General features: G+C 56.8%; 2 protein-coding genes and 1 long non-coding RNA gene across 10 annotated transcripts in view; 2 read left to right on the forward strand and 1 right to left on the reverse strand.

Annotated features, from left to right (window-relative positions):
• Positions 1-13,765, reverse strand: part of GGT1 (gamma-glutamyltransferase 1) — a 32,777-nt gene extending 19,012 nt beyond the window's left edge. For 6 of the 8 annotated variants that reach the window (XM_060121670.1, XM_060121666.1, XM_060121669.1 and 3 more), the window contains exon 1: positions 12,304-13,765. Coding sequence is in view for 1 of the 8 variants with exons in the window: in XM_060121661.1 (XP_059977644.1) it covers positions 453-513 (61 nt within the window). In the remaining 7 variants the exon portion in view is untranslated. Of the gene's footprint in view, positions 1-452; positions 514-2,673; positions 2,808-12,303 lie in introns of those variants that run through there. The other 2 variants (XM_060121661.1, XM_060121664.1) reach the window with 2 other exon arrangements.
• LOC132504347 (uncharacterized) lies at positions 604-3,631 on the forward strand. The gene is made up of 3 exons (XR_009534856.1): positions 604-818; positions 1,641-1,716; positions 3,529-3,631. It is a non-coding gene; the product is annotated as an uncharacterized LOC132504347 (long non-coding RNA).
• LRRC75B (leucine rich repeat containing 75B) lies at positions 4,096-10,662 on the forward strand. The gene is made up of 4 exons (XM_060121677.1): positions 4,096-4,272; positions 6,763-6,891; positions 8,442-8,557; positions 9,909-10,662. The coding sequence occupies exons 1-4, from the start codon at positions 4,096-4,098 to the stop codon at positions 10,432-10,434; spliced, it is 948 nt and encodes a 315-aa protein (XP_059977660.1). The 3' UTR covers positions 10,435-10,662.
• Positions 13,766-18,387: the final 4,622 nt, after the last annotated feature.

Consider the following 18,387-nt stretch of genomic DNA (forward strand, 5'->3'; position numbering starts at 1 on the left):
GAGCCGACATACTCCTATCTCCAGGTGTGTGTGTGTGGGTGCAACGCCCAAGCCCACCTGTCCACGGCTGCCATCCCCCACCCCGTGACCCTGCGCAGGGCTAAGTGGGTGCGCGGTTTCGCTAATGCCAAAACTGCCCCACACTCTCCATGCACACCCTGCTCAGCCTGCCTGGGCTTGTAGAAGCCCTGCCCCCACCCCCTTTTTCAGCATCTCTTTGGCCCCCCCTCACTGAAACATCCTGTTGGCTGATGTTTCAGATGCCTAACCAACAAGCCGGAACCTGAGCTAGGCAGCTACCCTCCCAGACCTCCACCGGCCATGTTAGCCAGGGCCTAGCCCTGGACACCAGCCCACGCATCCTCCCCGGCCCTGTCCAGCAGCCCCTACCTCTACACCCCCTCCTGCTCGCCAAACCTGACCCCCCAGCCCCCCGCACCGCCCCCTCTCACCTGGCAACTTTGCAGAGTCCCCAGCCGCTCTACTACTGCATCCGCAGTGCTCTGAGCACATCCCTCCCCCACTGAAAAACACTTCAAAGGTTCACGTGGCCCTCCAGATAAATTCCTGTCAGCTGGGGCCTGCCCCTTCCTCTGTGTGATTCACCCACTGTCCTACTGCTGGGGCTCTTCCATCAGGCCCCAACTTCAACGCCACCGCCTCCTCATTGAAGCCCTCCTCTGTCTCCTGGTCTGATGTTTTCCTCGGCTCCCGCAGTGTCTGGGACCCCCATTACAGCTCCCCACCTCTGCTGTTCCTTTAACCTCCTGCGTCTTTGTCTCTGAAGTATCCACAGGGCCCAGTGATCATCACTAAATGTAAGTATAATGGCTGTCAGGTGGCTGGGTGGATTCGGCATGAAGCCACGGAAGATTGATTAGAGCCTACACATGCCACGTGCATGTGTGCTGGACGCTTTCCTTGCTGCGTCTAATCCTACACCTTTGCCAGATGGGCATTCTATTTTCCCCATTTTACAGAGGAGGAAACAGTTTTGCAGAAGCTACTGTAGTGGGCTGAATAGTTTCCCCCCAAATCCACATCTGCCTGGGAGCTCTGAATGGGACCCTATTTGGAAATAGAGTCTTTGTAGAAGTCATTAGTTAAGATGAGATCATCCTGGGTTAAGGTAGGCTCTAAATTCAATAAGGTAGGCTTCCTGTAAGAAAGGAGACACACAGACACAGTGAAGGAGGCCTTGTGGCCATGGAGGCAGAGATTGCAGTGAAACAGCTACAAGCCAAGGAAGGCCGAGAACTGCCGGCCATCGCCAGAAGCTGGCAATGGGCAGAGAGACGATTCCCGAGCACCTTCAGAGAGCACAGCCCTGCCAACACCTTGATTTCAGACTTCTGGCCTCCAGAACTGGGAGAGAATACATTTCTGTCGTTTTAAGCCATTACCAAGTTTGTGGTAATTTGTTATGAGAGCCACAGAAAACTAGTACCACTAACTACCTTGCCCGTGTTTATATACCCCAAAAGGGGGCAGGTCCAGGGGATTAGGAGCTGGGGCCTGAGCCTACACCTGTGACCCCCGTGGTGACTCCTAGCCCTGCAGGAAGCTCACAACCTATACCTTAGAGCCAGATCCAGGGGAAACTGTCTCCATAGATTGTCTGTCTGCTTCCTTCCTCCTAGTGAGTTCTGAATCCATCCTGCATCCTTCTTTGCAGTGGCTGCCAGGAGGCTCAGTGGCACCTGGCTCCTTGCTGAGGTACCATCAGCCCTGGGCTTCCCTGCCTCCTCCTGGGCTTGAAATATCCCACTGGGTGGGTAGAGGAGACGCCCGAAGGTGGGACAGGTCCAGCTGCAGTGCCAGCAACAGCCCTCCACCCAACCTGCTGGGTCATCAGGACCCTGCTTCCCTGTCATTCCACCTGGGCCACCAGCTGTCGGTGCTACTTGTCTCCTGGAAGTTCCCACTTGGGGCCCAAGATGCCCCCAGCAGGGCCTGGGTTCCATCCACTTGACTCTCTGGCTCCCAGGGGTGGTAAGGCTGCCCCGAGAACCCCTGAACCTCCACATCAGCCCTGGGGGCTGAGAGGGCAACACCACAGCCCTCCACCCACGGGGTCTCCCCAAACACAGCTCAGCGGCCCAGGGCAACTCCAGGCAGAGGGGCCAGCAGGCTTTAGTTAAGCATACATGGAGGCCGGCCAGTGGGGGGACAATGCTACCATTCCGGAGGGCACAGCTCTGTCTCTGGGGTCCCCTGTCCCAATCAGGTTAGGCCAGAAAGAGTCAACCTCGCCACCCCTCACAGGAGGCTGAGGGAGGCCCATGCAGGGATTTCGGCCCAGATGCCACCCCTCCCTCCTTTCCTGGAAAACGTTCTCCAGGAATCTCTCAGCCAAGGACACAGAGGGTGGGGCAGGGGTTGAGGGGTGGGGCTGGGGAGCAGTTCTCCACTTTCCATGGGATTCCAAGCTCTGGGCATACTCCCTCTGACGCTGCCTGACGGCCCCCCTTCATGACATCCAGGCTCAGCCTTCCCTTGCCTTCCCCCCGCCCCCACCCCGTCCCCACCCCACCCCCTCCCCCAACCTCGGCCTTCTCGCTTTTGAGGAGACAATGTCCAGACCTGGCTCAGCCTCTGGAAGGATATGGTCACGATCTGGGAATCATCCCAGCTCTGGCTCCAGCCCTGAGATTGGGGTGGGGGACGTCTTACCAGCCTGCCAGCTCTGGGTAGGGGTCTGCGAGGCCCCTGGGGCAATGGGGCTGCTGCTGAAGTCTCTGGCCCAGTTTAGTGAGAGCAGCACCTTGGCCCCGGAGGAAGGCAGGCCGGGCAGTCATGCAGGTTTGCCAGGGAGGAAACCTGTGGTGCCAAGGTGGCCCCAGGACAAAGCTGGCTACATAGCAGCGAAGGGAGGTGTCTGGGTCCAGTCGCAGATGGCAGGAAAGAAGGGGCTCCGGGATAGGAAGGCCCCAGGAACAGGCCCAATGGGGGCACCCAAGCAGGCAACGACAAGGGCTGGGGTTCAGTGGGTGGTCAGGCCCTCTGCCTTGTCTCAGGGGCTCAGCCCCAGGGCACCACAGAGCCCAGCACTCTGTCTTGGACAGTCTTGGGGGGGGCAATTCTTAACTCAGAAGAAGGAGCCTAACTCTACCCTCACTTACTACAGGCCCTCGGACAGCCTCTCCTCCCCCTATCGCTGTCCATGCTCAACCCCCGGCACCCGTGCCCAGCTACACTGTCCTCCCAGGCAGGACACACCCTCCTTGCTGTGGAGGTCAGGGTCTGGAGCCTAGTGCCCCAAATGCCCCCTACCCTGGGAATGTGAGGGGCCCAGAGCTGGGTGGGGGGTGCTATAAGGGGCAGCAAGCCTCCAATAAAGACCTCTCCAGCTAGGGGGCCCTTGGCTCAAACTTGGTCCCGGAGTAGCCAGCCCCCACCCCACACACTTTCCCCACTTCTGTCACGGGGAAGACTGAAGCAGGGGCAGGTGCGGCTGGCCTGCTGCCAGCCTGCCCAGAGCCAGGCTGAGATGGTTAACCAGCATCCCCCATCCCATTTATCTCCCAGGTGTCTGGCAGAGGAGGCTGGCCTGCCCAAGTCTGCCCCCAGCCAAGCAGGGAGGGGTGATAAACATTTGTCAACTCAGAAGTGTCCACGCAAGGCGGACAGGTCAGATGCTACAATTGCTCGCTGCGGCTGGGGCGGGGGAGATTCTGAAAGCAGGCGCTGGCACTGTCTAAAGCTGGCAAACGGCAGCGGAACCCCCACCCATCCCGCCCTGACTGCAAGTCCAGTGCTCTTTGCCCCGCCAAAGCGACTGTTCCACAATCAGCACGGAGGCTCGGAGCCTTTAAAGGCGCCGAGGGCCACCTCGTCCCGGCAGCTCCAGTTCCTGGCGACAGGGCTCGAGCCAGGTCTAGCGCGGGCGAGGGCCTCCTCCAGGGACACCCCCAAACCGGGTGTGGGAGCTCCGGGGCCCCCAGCAAGAACCCTCTTCCCTTCCTCCGCCTCGGCCCTGCCGGGACGCGCAGCCTTGGATCCCGCGCTCCCCGCCCAGAGCATCCCGGGCGGGGCCAGGGGCGGGGCGCAAGCGGCCCTGCCTCCCGCCGGCTCGGCGCCCGCCGCGCGGCGGCCATGGGGGCGCGGCTGGGCCGGCGGCCCGGTCCCGAAGCGGGCTCGGAGGCTGGGGCGACGGCGGGGTGCGGGCCGGCGCCCTATGAGCGCCGGGTGCGCTGGCTCCGCGAGATCCAGTCGACGCTCCGCGAGCGGCGGCCGGAGCGCGCCCGGCAGCTGCTGCGCCTCCTGCGCCAGGTGAGAGAAGCAGCCAAGCAGCCGGCCGACCGGCCGGGGCTGGAGGCCGAGGAGGGGCCGGGAGGAGATGCGGAGCTGGCCTCGGGCGCGCGGGCCGGGCGGGTTCCGAGGGGAGGGGACGACTGGCCTCAGCGGTGGGGGTCTTGTCTGGGCCGGAGGGCGAGGGAGGGAAGGCAGTCAGCTAGAGTTGTGGGGTCGGGGGGACTGTGAGTGTGGAGGGGGTCCCATGACTGTACGCGTCTCTGGGGTTTGAGGGTGCTCCCAAGCCTGGAGCTAAGAGTCCACATTCAGGCCCTTAGAAGAAAGGAGGGCGGCTGGGAAGAGGGCAGGTGGGGGTGAATCATCTTGTATTGAGGGGCAATGGGAAAAGGATGGTTCCCCACTCCAGGGTGAAGGGAGGCGCTGCACTGGACCCCGAAGCAAGGACCTGGGGAAGCGACAGCCCAGCTGGTCAGTGGGTGCAACCTCTCCACGTCAGCTCAGACAAAGCCACAGCACACAATGCCCATCCTCCTAACGGGCAGCTCTCACCCATTGAGTACCCACACCTGGCATCTGTTCATCACAACATCACATCACGACGGGTGGGGGCTCTGGTTCCACATACACCAGGTACCTGAGTCCCATGTCCCTAGCCCTGGGTTGCCTTAAGAGACATGGGTTCTGATCCCAGCATCACCACTGAGCAAGCCACTCCTCTCTCTGCCCACACCCCTATACCCTGCAGCAGCTGCCACCACAATCGGCCCCGTCCTGTAAGCCGAAATCAGCTGTCCCAGTGGTCTTTGACCTGCAGGTGGATGATTGGGAAACTGAGGCTTGGAGAAAAGCAGTGAGCCTAGGGCCACAGAGCAAATTGGGGGCCAGCCAAGGCCAGAGCTCACGCTCCAGTCTCCCAGCTCTGCTCCTCCTGCTGCACTGGGTTTCCTTTCTCTGGGCTCAGCAGGCTGGAAAGGTGGGGCTGGCCCTTTAAGAGGAGCTGTCCACATCAGCAGAAGGCAGGCTTTGGTCTGGGACCCTGACTGGGTCAGCCCAGGCTCACCAGCCATCCTTCCCTTCTACTGGATCCTCCCTAGCTGTCATCTCCAACTTGAGCCGTGTTTAAAATGCAAACAACAGAGCAGCACAAATCAGCGAGAGACTATTCAGAGGCACGATCTCTGTCCAGCATGGCATCTGCAGCCCAAGGCACCAGCTGGAAATTTTAGCTGGGGAACGAGCTAGGTTGCCCACTGGTGTCCAAAAGGTTGGAATTTGAGGCCCGCCTGTCCTTGCCCATAACCTTCAGGGACTCTGCAGTTATGGACCTTGGTCATTCTGGCCTGGCCTGACCTCCTGTGCTCTGGGCTTATACACAGAACATGTTACACTCTGGCTTGGGGAGGGTCCACATGGGGTCTCGAGGCCCCTCCTGGCTGTGCCTGTCTCGTCAGCTTGTCGGCATATCCTCTAAACGGACCCCCGAAAAGGCACCACACCGGGCCTATGGGAATAACAGGAGGAAGAGGCCAAGGGATGAAGGCAGGAAGGCCAGGGCAGGCCAGGGACCTGATGGTGGGATCTGTGTGAGGGGTGGGAGGATTGGAGGCTGGACAGGAAGGCTGGTGGGCGAGAGAGGGTGTGAAGGCCAGGCCACAGGGAGTTCTGAGACTGCAGGCTGTGTGTGAGTCTCTGCCATCACACAACCTTGAGAGCATTTGGTTTCCACTGAAGGGGTTAGGGATCAAGCGTGTGTTTCATAGAGCTGGCTCTGGCAGCATTAGGGTGGACTGGAAGGGTATCAGAAGGCTGGGAGCCCCGGGAAGAGGCTGTGAGGGGATGAGGCCTGAAGCTCCTTGAGCAGTGGGCTTGGGGTGGGGAGAGCTGGGCAGAGGAGGGATGAGGGAAGAGTGCGGGGTGATTCCTGGGCTCTGGCCCAAGTGCCTGGGAAGATGGGATGGTGGCACCCTTTACTGAGCTGGGGCACAGGAGGCGAGACACACCCAGTCTGAGTTGCCTTTGGGTTGTATGAGCTGAGAGAGATAGAGTTCCACCCTGACAAGAAGGGTCTGGACCCGTCAGCAAAGAGGTGGCGGCCATAGCTCAGGAGAGCTCGGGGATAGGTGGATAGAGGCAGGGGCCCCAAAGGGAATGAGGAGGGCAGGGGCATTTGGGGATCATCAAGGAGCCCCCAGAGAATACCCCAGACAGGCCCAATCCCAGAGGAGCCAGGGGGTCTCATCAGAACGTTTCACCTCCAGGGAACCAGTCTAAGGGTTCCTGGACCCACTTACCACCTCCCTGAGGCCCCTGATGCACCGACCCTCTGCTCATCCAAAGGGTCCACCTGCCCCGGACAGTTTGCTCATCGCCATTGTGGGGAGGGCTCCAGCAAGCCTCAGAGGGGAAATGGAGAGAGGGGAACAGATGTGAGAGCCTCTGGCTGACTGGGATGGGGGCTAGGGGAGGGAGGCCTCGACCCCTGGCTCACTCCACTCTCACTACCTGCAGGACCTAGGCCTCGAGGGGACCCTCCTCACAGACATCCTCTACAGGAATGTGGCCTTCCTCAATCTGGTGGACCCCATCTCCCACGACCTGCTTGTGAACCTGGCCCGGGACCTGCAGTGCCCCAAGTCGGTGAGGCACGGGCCCCAGGCTGGGTAGTGTGGTTGACAGACCAGAAGAGCCCAGAGCTGGGAGCTAGGATCTGGGCCCTCACCTGGTCTGCTGCGTGGCCTTAGGCGGGTCACTGTCCCTCTCTGGGACCTGATGCCAGTTTCAGTGTATGAGGCTGGCCAGCAGCTGGAGCACATGGGAACTCTGCTTTCCCAGCCCTGGAAAGTCATCTGTTGGGTAGACCCGTTTCCTCTTCTTTTTTTGGCCCTGCAGCATGGCATCCAGTATTTTAGTTCCCCAACCAGGCATTAAACCTGTGCCCCCTGCAGTGGAAGCACGGAGCCCTAACCACTGGACCGCCAGGGAATTCCCTAGACCCGTTTCCTGAATTTCAGCACTGTGCGCCAGGCCCTGGGACCCAGGCAGGTAGTCGTATGAGGACCCTTCGGGATACAGGACATTCTGACAAATCCATTGATGGAACCAGGCTCCCAGCCCCTGAGTCCCAGAGCCAGAAGAGAGCTCCCTTGGCTGGAACCCCTGTCCACATGTTCCCACTGCGTCCCACAGCAACTCAGCCACAAGCACATCCCTCCTCGTGTTGAGCTGGCACCTGCCACCTGCAGCCTCAACTCCCCTCCTGCCACCGCGTCTGCCCAGAACACCTGTCCCCACCTGCTATGTCGGCACCTGCGGACGTCCTGCCATAAGCATGGAAGGTGCCGCACTCCTGACACAGCCTGTGGCCAGCCCCCGGCCCTTTGTCACAGTGAGCCCCCGAGTGAAACAGGAATGCCCACTCTGGGCTCTGCCAGCTCTGAACTGCCACGTCCAGGCGCGCTTGTCACTGAGGGGTCTGTGAGGCTGGCCTAGGGCCATCGCAGTGACCCCTGGGCCTTGCTGCCACTGTGGTGCCCGCTGTTAACAGAGGGACTGGGTAAAAGAATGTGCTGGGTGGTGGAGCGTGCTTGGTGCCAGCCTGTGGAAAGCAGTCCACCCCACATCCTGCCTGAGCTGGGCCTCTGCAAGGGTCCACTTGGGAGCCAGAGAGAGCCAGGTGGTGGTGCTGGAAAATGGTAACCCTCCCTGCTGGCAGCCCAGACCCAGGCCCCACGGGTGCGGTCTCGCTTGGAGAGTGAGAGGAAGAAGAGCGTGCTGACCTGGCTTGTTCCTATTCCCTGGGGGTGGCGTCAGTGGAGCAGGGCTCCCTGGAGAGGCCTGGTCCTGCCTCCCCCTGTGGTGAGTCCCAGGGGGGCACCGAGGGTAGACAGGGAGCCAGTGGCTGATAGCCCGAGACTCTGGCCCAGGGCCTGAGGACAGGGAACAAGGGCCCATTGTCTGGGCTTCCTCCCGCCGGGCACCACGGGCCTCAGACCAGCCTGTCCAGCTCCCAGTGGGCAGCCTCCCCTGGCTCTGTGCCAGGCCACGGGGCAGGGGGGCGGGGGTGGAGGGGAAAACCAGTGGGCGGCTCAGTGATCCGTGATGAATGCCTGTGCGCATGCACACACTTGGGTCCCCAAGGCCCGGGGGCTCACAGGGCTCCGCCTCCCCTGACAGCGCTGCCCCCGCAGGACTATGAGCTCTGGGAGTCCTCGGACAAGACCTGCCGGCAGCTCATCTACCACCTCACCCCTCACTCCAAGCGGCAGCAGGGGTCCAGCCTGCCCCGAAGGAAGACCCAGAGCTGGTAAGGGAGCCCAGACACAGCCCAGCCGCCTGGCCCCTGGGGGGGTCCCTTCCCAGGCCTCTGTCAACAAGAGCTGGGGCCTGAAATCCCACCCTGCAGGCCCTCACCCTTGGCTGCATCACTGCCCGTCACTGGCCGGTGGCAATGCAGGCGGATGCTCCCCAAGGCCAGCTCCTCTCCGTGTGACTGCCTCCTGCCATCTGCCTGTCCCTCAACGCCCCGCCTATCACAGGGCCTGGCCCCCCTGGGGGCCTCAGCTGGAGTCAGCAGAGTCCCCAGGACAGGCTGGGAGGGAGGTGGAGTCTGGGTCATGATTCCCATTTTCCAGGGAAGGAAACTGAGGCCAGGGGAGGCAGAGTGTCTCGCCCAAGGCCACACTGCCCTGCTTCCTGAAGCCCTTTGGGGACTCTTTGCCAGGCTGCCTGAAGCTGAGGCCTCCAAGGCCAGCCCAGCAGCTCACTCTGCAACGGGGTCCCCCTTAGTCACTCCATCACAACCTCGTGGCCACAGACTCAGCCTGGGAACAGGCCACTGGCACCTGGGCCCTGGTGCTCTCCCCTGCTTGCCCCCCAGCCTCCTGCCCCCTCCCTCAGGCCTGGTGGCCCATGCTGAGCCTGGAGCCCATGGGGTTGTTCCCTGCCTTGGCAGGTGAGGGCCCTGGAGGTGTTCCCACTGCTGTCAGTCCCCAGGCAGGCCCATGTTCAAATGACAGGAGAGAACTAGAGGGGGTTCTGGGGGCAGTGGGGGACCCTCCTCAGTCTCTAAACCTCCCTTCCAGCTTAGGACACAGGGAGCCCTCCCCTAGGGCAGATCCCACCCACATCCCCCAACATGGCCCTCTTGCTTACCCTGGGCCTGTTCCCACATCTGTCCTTATTCCAAAAGGGTCAACCTTAGAGGAGGCACGTGAAAAAAAAGCATGGGCTCAGGGGTCAGAACACCCCGATTTGGAGACCTGGCTCCCCCTTAGTGGTGTGTGACCGTGGAAGGGTCACGTCACCCCTCCAAGCACCCATTTGCTCCTCTGCAGAATAGGATAATCATTCCCACCCCACTGAGTTGGCATAAAAATAAGAGACAACAGATGTAGCAGGTGTGGTGATGCAAGCACACAGAGGGTTTTTATAACAGCTCATGGAGCCTTAACGCAAGTGCATCTAATCCTCACAGCCAGGTCGCCTCTTAACCAAAGGGGACTAAGGCTCAGAGCGATTCAGAGCATTGCCCATGGCTACTCATCTAGGAAGTGGCCATCTGCAGGGCCTGGGCCTTGCTGCCCTGACAGAGGGGTCACTGTCTGAGGCAGGTGGGGCCCTTGCTCAGTCCCTCCCCACCCTCGACCCTCCCGCAGCCTCAAGAGCAACCTCCAGAAGACTCTGCTGGCGGGGGAGACCGTGAACCTATCGGGGATACCACTGTCGGTGCGGGACGTGCAGCATATCATGCGCTACCTGGGCAGCCAGGGCGCCAGGCTGGCAGTGCTGGACCTGAGCTTCACGGGGCTGAGTGATGAGCTGCTGCACCGGCTGCTGCCCAGCCTCTGGACGCTGCCCCGCCTCACCCAGCTTCTGCTCAATGGCAACCGGCTGACGCGGGCTGCCGCCCGTGAGCTCACTGAGGCCATCAAGGACACCACCAAGTTCCCGGTGCTGGCCTGGGTGGACCTGGGCAACAACGTGGATGTGGCCTCCCTGCCCCAGCCCCTGCTGGTTGGCCTGCGCCGGCGGCTAAGCCAGCACACCTCACTGCCCACCATCTACGAGAGCCTGGACCCAGAGCCTGAGGGTGGCATGGTCGGGGCCACGGCCCTTGCCTCCACCTGGGGCTCTGCAGCTGCCGGGCCAGGGCCCGAGCCCCAGGCCTGCTGCACCAGGTGACCTGCCACCCGCCCTGGCTCCTGCTTCCTGACTGGCAACGCACCCGAGCACGTGGGAGGGGGTGATGGAGGCGGAGTTACCCCACAGGACCCGGATCCAGTGCGCAGAGGAGGATGGGCTCACTGGAGACTGGATGGTCGGTCCAGGCTGGAGTCTCAGCCTTCCCTCAGCAGGAGGGGCCCGGCACCTACTGTGCAGACCCCACAATAAAGGCCGATGCCACCTCCACCTCAGCCTTTCTGCATTGTGGGCCTCAGGGCCACTGAGCACCAGCCCTGTGGCTGGGTTTGGGAGAAGGGGTGGCTGGGACTCAGGGGCCCTGCCTGCCCAAAAGGGAGGGGCCAAGCTCACACTGGTCTCCCCTGGGTGCTCCCTGGGCAGGGTTCCCACGGAAACCAAAGAAGGGGGGAGGGTCCGTCTGTGGTCGGGGAGTTAGAGGAAGCCTCCAGAGACCTGGCACTCACGTCTGGGCGGTGCTTGGGCACTTTGAGGAAGGAGCTGGGGAGGAGCAGGTTGGGAGCCCAGAGAGGAGCGCAGGCTGCTGACCTCCCCACCAGGGCCCCCTGGGCTGGGCACGAGACTGTGCCGACAGGGGGCAAGGCTCATTTCCCACAGGGCACAGCACTGCCCACCAGCCCTGGTACCCACCCCCCAGGCCTCCTGTACTTGGCGAGTGGGCAACTCCATGGGGTTGGGGAGGAGAGACATCAGGCCAGAGACAAAGAGCTCTGTGTTCCCTCCAGGCCCTGGGGGCCCACATGCAGAGTCCTCCCCCCATGCGGGACCCCAAGGGAGCATGCAGGGGTGAGGTGGGCACGGCCCACAGCAGTGGGGGGCCCCGGGGGAGAGCAGTACTGGAGCTGCCCCAGCAGGGGGCCATCTCCTGTCTTCCGCAAGCAGCATAAGGGCAGGCTCCAGACCAGACGCCACAGTCACCTCCCAGCCCAGTGTGGGGAGCTGGGCCGGGACAAGGAAGGAATTTAGAGGTGTCGGGTGGACTGAGGCTGCAGCAGGGAAGCCATGGCCCAAGGCTCCCCTGCAGCACTGGGAGGTCAGGACTAGGGTAGCTGGATCCTGCAGGATGAGGAGAGACCCAGCAGCGGAGGGAGCCCCACAGGCCAAGGAGAAGGTGGGGGTCCCCCGGGCCCACATCCCGGGGCCCACCAGCTGACCTTCCCCCATAGCTCTGGCCCACAGGGGACTATGAGTCAGCACTGATTACACACGTCCCCAGGCAGCCGGATGCACAACAGCCTCTTGGGACAGAAGGGAGATGGCCAAGAAGGGTGACGTCGGTCCCAGGACCGACAAGAGGCAGTGAGGAAAAGGAGCTCCTCTCCTGCGCTGCCTGCCAGCCCCGAGGTCAGGCCCCGCCGCTCTCACTGCTTTTGGCAGAACCCCTATCGGGAGAAAGACAGAAAGGCATGAAGAGCACCCGGTTCAGCCCAGCTCTGCTCCCTCTCCGGACCCCGGTCTCTCCTCTCCTCTGTCCACCATCCCTTCCAGCTCTCAATGCTCCATCCTGGGGTCCCGGCCCCTCCCTGGCCTCCTTGCTTTAAAGACATGAGCCTGCCCAGTGGCTTGGGAGCCACAGAAGTATCTCCCTGTGTCCCCCGCTCTGGGACAGGGGGCTCAGGCTCCCCAGGAGAAGGCAAAGCGGGTGCGGGTAGAAGGGGCCACAGAGAGGAGAAGGATGAGGAAGCCGGCCCAGGGCCAGGCAAGCTGATAAGCCCGTGTCCTGCAGCTCCCGGCTGGAGAAACGCCAAGCTGTCTGTGTCCCTCCTGCCCCTCGCTCCCTGCCCATCCCTGGCCCTCATCTGCCCACAAACCTTGAATGTGACGAACATGACCACTCAAAGAGATTCTTACCAGGATGGTGTGAGGACCTTGGCCGGGTGTTGCCAGGCGAGTTCTGGGAGAATCCAGGCGGAGGCAGCTGTTCTCAATCTCCTCGCCTCTCAGATGCATGCACGCGATGCACTGGCTGGGCTGGAGCATGAAACAGCTGGAGAGAGGTGGGCTGCCCTTGTTCCCACGCAGGTGTCCAGGGCCCCTTCGAGGGGCCCTTACGACCACCAGTGAGGCTACTATGCAGGCAGGGACACCCCAGAAGTCATGCAGCCTGTTGGGCAGAGCGTGCCCTCCAGGCCGGCCCCAGCCCAAATTCCAGACCAAGGAGGCGCTAGGTGGGCGTCGCTTGGGCCGGTCCTCTCCTAGGCCCAGTCTCAGAGGCAGACAGACCTGGCCTGGTCCCACCCTGTCACCTGCTGGTGGTGTGGTCCCCTCGGGGTCTGTTCCCTCATCTTGGGAACGAGGCTCACGAAGCCTCCCCTTATCCTGCTGGAGTGAGGCTGACAGAAGGATTGGAAAGTGCCTGCTGCGTGGGGGGCACAGGGCAGATGCTCTGCAGCATCAGTGGGGCCTCCACCCAGGGCTCTCTGGGTGGGAATGGCAGGAGCCCAAACCTCGGGACTAGACAGGGCTGAAGCCGTTTATTTATTTAAGAGGGCTTCTGTAGCCTCTCTCAGGGCCAAGCACTGTTCCGATGGCTTTACACCCTTTTAATTCTCTTTGCACTTGCAGGAGGTGAGTGCTATTACCACCTCCATTTTGCAGGTGAGTGAGCTGAATCAGGGAGAGGTTGAGTAACCTGTCCAAGGTCAAAGGGCTAGAACTGGAGATGCCGAGAAGTGAGCCAGGTGGCCTGGCTTCAGTCTGGGATGCTAACCCCTGCCTGCCTCACCCAAATTCCTGCCAGGGGAATTCCACCAAGCCCTGCCAGAGGCCATTCGAGGCAGGAGACATCACGGTGGCCCCGCTGGCAGGTGCCCTGCAGCGGAGAGCAACCTCCAGCTGCACTGTCCTGGAACAAGACCAGGCAGGACCTCCCTGGCCTCCATTTCCTCATGTGCAAAATGGGTGGGGAGGGGAGCCCTCTTCTGGGATGGAAAGGGACTGGTGAGGAGTGGGTTTGGAAGTACTTGTCAGACTGAGCCCCACTCTGGGGTGTGGGATCCACGCCCACTTCCGGTGGCCTGGCTGGGACAGCTGCAGGTGAGGTGCCTTCACCTCCTCAGGTCTTGCCAGGATATTGAAAGCATCAAAAGGAAAGATGTATAAAAGATGACTGTTCTCTGCAGGACCTCGGTGACCAACACTTGGGAACTTCTGTTCCTGAAGGGAGGACATTTGAGTCCAGATAAAGTTCTTTAAGATATGAGTCTACAGCAAAGGTCAGCCTCTGCAGACAGTCTTTTTGAGAATCCAGAATCTCAGATGACTGATCTTCCCAGTGGCTGATATTAACCCAGCACAGAGGTTTTTCTCTAGGTCCTGGAGAGAAAGGAAAACATACTTCTTCCTCTTAGAGATAGTTGCCAACCAACAATGGAAAGCAGTATTTCCTTTCCCAGCTGTATACTTTAATTTTATTTTTTAAAAATAATACTGGGAGTTCCCTGGTGGTCTATGGTTAGGATTCAGCACTTCCACTGCCGGGGCCCAGGTTCAATCCCTCGTCCAGGAACTGAGATCCTGCAAGCCACGTGGCACGGCCAAGTAATAACAACAACAATAATGATAACAATACCTTATTTAAAAAACAATTCTTCCTTGTCGTACAACTAAAATACAATTAAGTACACTTCCCTGGTGGTCCAGTGGTTAAGACTCGGTGCTTCCACTGCAGGGACTCGGGTTTGATCCCTGGTCGGGGAAGTTCCACATGCCACGCAGTACAGCCAAAAAATAAATAAATAAATAACATTAAAAAAAAAAAACCCAATTAAGTGGACATCCCAAGTGTTACAAGTTGAAATTGTGCTACATGGCGCATTCTGACTTGTGTATAAATCCATGAAGTAAACGTATCTGTCACACCCAAAAGTCTCCTTGTTTGTGCCCCTTGGCAATGTCTCCCTCCCACTGTCCCTTTCCCCTCCTTCCCCAAGCAACAATTGACCTGCTTTCTGTCTCTATAGATTAGTGTGCATTTTCTAGTTTTAGATATATGGAATCATACAGGGTGTACTCCTTTTTATATGACTTCTCTCACTTAGCATAATTGAGACTCCCACAGTGATGCATGTATCGATAGTCCCTTTTAATTGCCAAGTGGCATTCTACTGGATGGATGTACCACAATTCACTCACCTGTTGGTGGACATTTGTGTTGTTTCCAGTGTTTAGCTATTACAAATAAAACTGCTATGAATATCATGTACAAGTTTTTGCATGAACAGATATTTCCTTTTCTCTTGGGTAGTGATATCTCAGTATGTTTTTCTCTTCTTGTAATATCTTTGCCCGGTTTTGGTGTCAGGGTAATGCTGGTCTCATAGAATGAGCTGAGGTGAGACGTATTCCCTTCTCTTAAATTTTTTGGGAACGGTTTGTGTAAAATTGATATTATTTCTTCCTTAAATATTTGCTAGAATTCCTCAGTGAAGGCACACAAGCCTAAGGTTTTCTTTGTGGGAAGGTTTTCAACTACAATTCCAATTTCTTTAATAAATGTAGGGCTTTTCAGGTTAGCTATTACTTCTTGAGAGAGTGTTTGTATTTTGGATCTTTCAAGGAATTTGTCCATTTCATCTAAGTTGTGGAATTTGTTGACATGAAGTTGTTCATAACATTCTCTCTCTCTTTTTTTTGGACGTGCCGCACAGCTTGCAGGATCTTAGTTCCTTGACCAGGTATTGAACCCAGGCCCTTGGCAGTGAAAGCGTGGAGTCCTAACCACCGGACTGCCAGGGAATTCCCTGTAACATTCTCTTTTAATATCTGTGGAACCTGTAGCAGTCACCTGAGCTGACTCTCTCATCCCTGAGATTGGTAATTTTGTCTTCCTCTTTTTTTGCCCTCATTGCCTGAGCAGTCTGGCTAGAGATTTATCAATTTTATTGATCTTGTTAAAGAATCATCTTTTGGTTTCACTGATTATTCTCTATAGTTTTCTATTTCATTGATACCCACTTAGATCCTTACTTGTTTTCTTCCACTTACTTCAAATTTCTTTTTCTAGATTATTTGGGGAGGGGGCAGCTTGTGGGATCTTAGTTCTCCAACCATGGATTGAACCCGGGCCGCGGCAGTGAAAGCACAGATTCCTAACCACTGGACCGCCAGGGAATTCCCTCTAGATTTTTTTTTTTTTTTTTTTTTTTTTTGGCTGCGTTGTATCTTGCTGCGCGCGGGCTTTCTCTAATTGCGGTGAGCCGGGACTACTCTTCGTTGCGGTGCGCAGGCTTCTCATTGCAGTGGCTTCTCTAGTTGCAGTGCACGGGCTCTAGGCACGTGGGCTTCAGTAATTGCAGCATGCAAGCGCAGTAGTTGTGGCGCACGGGCTCTAGGGCTCACGGGCTTCGGTAGTTGTGGTGTACGGGCTTAGTTGCTCCGCGGCATGTGGGATCTTCCCGGACCAGGGACGGAACCCGCATCCGCTGCACTGGCAGGCAGATTCTTTTTTGTAAATTTATTTATTTATTTATTTATTTATTTTTGGCTGCATTGGGTCTTCGTTGCTGTGTGCGGGCTTTCTCTAGTTGTGGCGAGTGGGGGCTACTCTTCGTTGTGGTGCGTGGGCTTCTCATTGCGGTGGCTTCTCTTGTTGTGGAGCACAGGCTCTAGGTGCGCGGGCTTCAGTAGTTGTGGCTCGCAGGCTCTAGAGCACAGGCTCAGTAGTTGTGGCACACGGGCTTAGTTGCTCCGCGGTATGTGGGATCTTTCCAGACCAGGGATCGAACCCGTGTCTCCTGCATTGGCAGGCGGATTATTAACCACTGTGCTGCCAGGGAAGTCCCATGAAATCTTCTTGTCTGATATTAATATAGCTGAGATCATTGACCTGAGACCTTGCCTTTTTCCTAATATAGGTGTTTACTGCTACTTAAAAAAACAAAAACAAAACCGCACAATGTACAAGCTGTGAGTGGAGTTTATCCAGTGTCTTACTGAGGACTGTAGCCTGGCAGAGAGCCTCTCAGATAGCTCAAGAAACTGTTCAGAAGAGGTAAGGGGAGAGGTCAGTACATATGTGATTTTGGCAAAGCGGGTAGGTGCAACCAAGCACACATCTCAGTAGAAGGTTGCTGTTAGTCACAAGGAATGGAAATCTTAGTTAATGATTTAGTGCTTTTCTAAGGGAAGATGCAAGAATCCAGGTTCATAAAAAATTTCTCCTGAAAATATCTATCTTATGGTCTGTTCTGCCAGTTTTCACAGAGCACAGAGTGCCTCATTCCTGATCTCTGTCCTGAACTCTTTTCAGGGTGTGTCGAAGGTCAATGGCTGCAGTGGCTTATATTCAATCCTTGTGGAGCCGAATGTCTAGTGACATTCTTTAGTGGGTAGTGCTATAAATTACTTCTCTAAGTTCTGCTTTAGTGACATCCCACAAATTCTGATATGTTGTTTCCATTTTCAAGTCAGTACAGACTACTTTCCAATTTCTCTTTTGGTTTCTTCTTTGATCTACGGGTTACTTAGAAGTGTGTTATTTTGTTTCCAAATATTTAGAGATTTCCCAAGGATCCTTGTGATAAATGATTTCTAATTTAATTATAGTGTGGTCAGACAACATAATATGGCTTGAAGCCTTTTGAATCTTGATCAATGTTCTGTGTGCACTTGAGAAGAATGTGTATTCTACTATTGTTGGGTGTCCTGTGTTAATCAAAGTCAAGTTGACTTACCACGTTGTTCGAGTCTACTATATCCTTGCTGATTTTCTGCTTACTTGGTCTATCAATTATTGAGAGAACTGAACTCTGACTGTACTTGTATTTGTCTGTTTCTTATTTCTATCCATTTTTTGTTTCATGTATTTTGAAGCTTTATTATTAGGTGCATAAATGTTTAAGATTGTTATGGCTCCTTGATTAACTGACCCTATCATCATTATGAAATAACCTTCATTATCCCTGAAACCTACTTGTCTGATATTAATATAGCTACTCCAGCTTTCTTTTGGCTAGGGTCAGCAATGGTATTCTTTCCCATCCTTTTACTTTTAAACTATTTATGTCTTTAAAGTGTTTCTGGACTTCCCTGGTGGCGCAGTGGTTGAGAATCTGCCTGCCAATGCAGGGAACACAGATTCGATCCCTGGTCTGGGAAAATCCCACATACTGTGGAGCAACTAAGCCCATGCACAACTACTTAGCCTGCGCTCTAGAGCCTGTGAGCCACAACTACTGAGCCCACATGCCGCAACTACTGAAGCCCGCGTGCTTAGAGCCTGTGCTCCGCAACAAGAGAAGCCACCACAATGAGAAGCCCAGGCACCGCAACAAAGAGTAGCCCCCACTCACTGCAACTAGAAAAAGCCCATGTGCAGCAAAGAAGACCCAACGCAGCCAAAAATAAACAAATAAATAATAAAGTGTTTCTTGTAGGTAGCATGTAGTTGGGTTTTGCTTTTTTAATCCAATCTGACAATCTCTGCTTTTTAATTAGTGTTTATACCATTTACATTTACTGTGATTATTGATATGGTTAGACTTAAGCCTACTATCTTGCTATTTATTTTTTATTTATCCCATCTGTTCTTTTAAATGTATTTATTTATTTTTGTCTGTGTTGGGTCCTTATTGCTGCACGCGGGCTTTCTCTAGTTGCAGTGAGACGGGGCTACTCTTCGTTGCGTGGGCTTCTCATTGTGGTAACTTCTCTTGCTGTGGAGCACAGGCTCTAGGCGTGCCGGCTTAGGTAGTTGTGGCATGCGGGCTTCAGTAGTTGTGGCTCACAGGCTCCAGAGCACAGGCTCAGTAGTTGTGGCGCATGGGCTTAGTTGCTCCGTGTCATGTGGGATCCTCCCGGCCCAGGGCTCGAACCCGTGTCCCCTGCATCGGCAGGTGGATTCTTAACCACTGCATCACTGGGGAAGCCCCCATCTGTTCTTTGTTCCTCTTTTTCTTTTTCTGCCTTATTTTGGTACAATTATTTATTTATAAA

This window comes from Lagenorhynchus albirostris, chromosome 14 (assembly GCF_949774975.1).
Source record: "Lagenorhynchus albirostris chromosome 14, mLagAlb1.1, whole genome shotgun sequence".
Classification (NCBI taxonomy): domain Eukaryota; kingdom Metazoa; phylum Chordata; class Mammalia; order Artiodactyla; family Delphinidae; genus Lagenorhynchus; species Lagenorhynchus albirostris.

Coding starts and splice junctions, on each gene's coding strand:
- LRRC75B (XM_060121677.1), top strand. CDS start 4,096: ATGGGGGCGCGGCTGGGCCGGCGGCCCGGTCCCGAAGCGGGCTCGGAG. Junction 6,892..8,441: donor ACCTGCAGTGCCCCAAGTCG/GTGAGGCACGGG, acceptor CTGCCCCCGCAG/GACTATGAGCTCTGGGAGTC. Junction 8,558..9,908: donor CGAAGGAAGACCCAGAGCTG/GTAAGGGAGCCC, acceptor ACCCTCCCGCAG/CCTCAAGAGCAACCTCCAGA.